The following is a 3,527-nucleotide window of genomic DNA, read 5'->3' as shown; positions in this document are numbered from 1 at the left end:
TTAAGATTTTGCTAGGATTATTATTGCGACTGTAGTATGTCACTCACATCATGTTTTTTATTGCTGAAATTTTTTTTTAGCTTTTGTTTTTAAGCTTTACGTGTTACATAAATCCAACGAAGCACACACATCAATATTTCAAACACGTCCAAAACAAAAGCTTGTTTAATATGTCACTGCCATTTAATTGTTCTCTATGATTAAGACAAATACAACGTTCAAAACAAAATCTTGTTGACCATCAGAAATTCAAAATAACGTCCAAAACAAAACATCAATTATTTTGAAACATAAGAAGTTCAAAATAAAAAAAACATAAAAAAGCCAATAACATGTATTTGAAACATAAGAAATTCAAAATAAAAAAAAACATAAGATATCCAATAATGTGAACTCCAAATAGTGACGAAGAAGACTACATCATAAATCCTCAAAGATCAGCCTCCATTTTACTAGCAAGACCAGCCTGCAAAGATGAAAAAAAATAATGAATGTTAAATTAAAGAAACTAAAACATATATTTGAAATGATGTGTAAAAGTTGCTGAACAAACCTATTATTAGATCGTGTTTTCACATGTCGATCTATTGTGGCCTTCTTTACCACAACGGCCACACTTACGCCTCTTCGCTCCTTGTGACAATCTTATCTTGTCTTCCACTGATTCGTATCTTCTTTTTCTTCTTCTACCAGCTCCTCTTCTTGTCTCAGGTGGTACAATTTTTACATCACCAACAGTTTCGGGAACACACCATTCATCTTCAGGAACACCTATAGGATTAATGGTTTCCTCGTACAATGATCTCCATGCAGCAGTAGTGAACACATCATCAGCGTATGGGTACAGACTTTTCCCAATACTAAAACATGCTTTTATGGCATGTCTACAAGGAAGCTTTCCTGTGTCGAACTTTCCACATGAACAAGTCCTCTTCTCCAAATCAACAATAAAATCTACTCCTTTACCTTTAATCTGTAATATGAATTGAGAAATAGGATAAGCTTTAAACTTTTCACCCTTCTCTATTCTTCTAGAAATCTTCTGCTCCACGTCAATGGTTAAAGGGTCGTTCTGCTGCTCACTTTGTGCCCTACGCTCATAAAACCAGCGGGTTAACATTTCTCTAATGCTATCTAACAAAGGAATGATTGGATACTCTCTCGGTGATCTCAAAGCTGAATTTATTGATTCAGCAGGGTTGTTGGTGTTTATGTCATATCTATATCCAAGAAAATGACATCTAGCCCATTTTTTCACATCAGCCTCCTGTAGATAACCTCCAATCGCCGGACTGATATTGCAAATTTCCGCAAAATGTTTATCAAACTCAGCAACTCTATAAGCTTTTGACGCTTTTGCAAGACGACCAGCCACACCTCTTCCTTTATAATTTGTAACCACATTACCTATCAAGTGGTGGATGCAAATACCATGTTTAGCCAACGGGTAGATTTTTCCAATCATTTTACCAATAGATATATGTCGATCTGACACAAAAGCTAAATCTTTGTCATCCGCAATAACAACCTTAAGCTGCATTAAAAACCACTCCCATGAAGCATCATTCTCAGAATCAGCAATCCCAAATGCAATTGGATACAAATTAGAGTTACCATCTACGGCTGTAGCAACTAGTAGAACTCCTTTGTACTTGTTCTTTAAAAACGTTCCGTCAACTACAATGACCTTCCGAATTTTCTTGTAGAACCCTCTTATTGATTGACCAAATGAAATGAATAGATACTTGAATCTACCATCACAATCAATATCATAATTTGTATGCGTACCAGGATTCGCCTCTTTTAGCATGTGCAAGTAGTTAGGTATCTTAGCAAAACTTTTCTCTGGGATTCCTCTTACTTCGTTAACTGCATACTCACGAGATTCCCAAGCTTGGGAATAAGTTAGCTCACATCCATTCTCCGTACGCATAATATTAATGATGTCATTGGGTTTAGGTCCCTCCTTGACACCTTCATAATTATGTTTGATGAGATTCCCGATTGTTCTTGCTGAAGGTGTTCTACCAAATTTCGTTTTCCTTGAAGGAGCACAAGTATGGCTACCCACATACTTGTTGATTTTCCAACACGTAGACCCTTCTAAGCACTCAGCACGAACACACCATTTGCAAACATTATCAATACAGCGTATACACCATAATCTTGTACCAGATTTAGTAACTCTGTAATCGAAGTTATACTTCATGGCAAAAATTTCTAAACTTGCCTGTAAAGCTTCCTTGCTTTTGAAATATTGCCCCTTCTTTACCATAGAATCAACCATCATAGATCTAGCACCAACTTCAGCGTCCTTAGAAGTTATGAAGTTACAATCATTCGGTTTTGCTTTGCTCACAATTTTTTGCTGTTTTTCACGGTGGAGACTGTCAACGCCTCCCTCACTTGAATCACTTGGTTCCTTATTCAAATCAATATTACTTCTATCATTCACTGTGGTTTTAAACGTCACACACAACCGTATGTTATTCTTCATTCTCCAATAAGCAACAAAATTTTTCACTTGGCGATCATTCATCATAACAACCGGAGGAGAATCAACACTGAGATCAAAGGGTAAATAACTGAATTCCACATCAACCATGTTTAGAGACTGTATTTCATAGTCTTCCAAAACCATCATCTTTAGCTCTTCAAGAGTTGAATTGGCTTGTAAAATAAGACGTCTCCCATGTTTTTCTTCATCAACAATAAATCTCCATTCACTTTGCCCGATACATCTCCATATACCACATGTTATATAGATTTGCAACATTTTGCAAAATCAACTCTTGAATGAAAGAACACAAAATTTAGGTTTACAAGCGTGAAGAGTGAAAAAAAACTCTCTTAAACCGAAGGTAATCGATTAATAATGTTTTCTAAACTCTCTCAGAACACGTTTTCTAAACTTGTTAGAACATAATCTTAAGAATATATATGATTTCCATAATTTCGGGATTACGTAAATATTTTGTTTCCTTAAATTTAGGATTCAGTTACCTTGTTTAACATAAGTCTAGAATAAGATGTAGAATATATCTTCTAATTTCCGCAGGTCACATGAAAAATGTAGATTTCATATTCTGACTTCTGTAGAATATGTATAAAGTGAAGAAAACAAATTCTAATATTTTTAGAATATAGAGTTATGTGTAGAACATATATTCTAGTTTTTGTAGAACACATATAAATTCCGACATCTACAAGTTTTAGAAGATAAATCTATTCTAAAGATTACAGAACAAGTACAATGCGTAGAATTAGTATACGACCATATTTAGAACATGTATAGCACGTAGAATTCATAATCTAATATCTTTAGAATATATCAAATTAGTAGAATATGTATTCTAAATATTGCAGAAATATTTTTTGTCAATGTTAAAACACATTTTTTTCATCAAAAACACCTTTTGGCAATCTCTTCTTTATATTATTTATTTGTTTTTAGGGAAATAAATTTTTAAAATTGCTTAAAAGTTAGTTTCAATTTTTTTTAAGGATAGTTTAGGCATACTCAATAA

The 3,527-nt window shown here is 33.9% G+C and overlaps 1 protein-coding gene across 1 annotated transcript; it reads right to left on the bottom strand.

Moving 5' to 3' along the window:
* Window positions 560-2,644, bottom strand: LOC104709876. Its single transcript, XM_010426424.1, has one exon. The coding sequence runs from the start codon at window positions 2,642-2,644 to the stop codon at window positions 560-562; it is 2,085 nt and encodes a 694-aa protein (XP_010424726.1).

The sequence above is a fragment of the Camelina sativa genome, chromosome 1, assembly GCF_000633955.1.
Source record: "Camelina sativa cultivar DH55 chromosome 1, Cs, whole genome shotgun sequence".
Taxonomy (NCBI): domain Eukaryota; kingdom Viridiplantae; phylum Streptophyta; class Magnoliopsida; order Brassicales; family Brassicaceae; genus Camelina; species Camelina sativa.
Note: the sequence above shows the minus strand (reverse complement) of the source record. Positions and strands in the feature narration are given on the sequence as shown.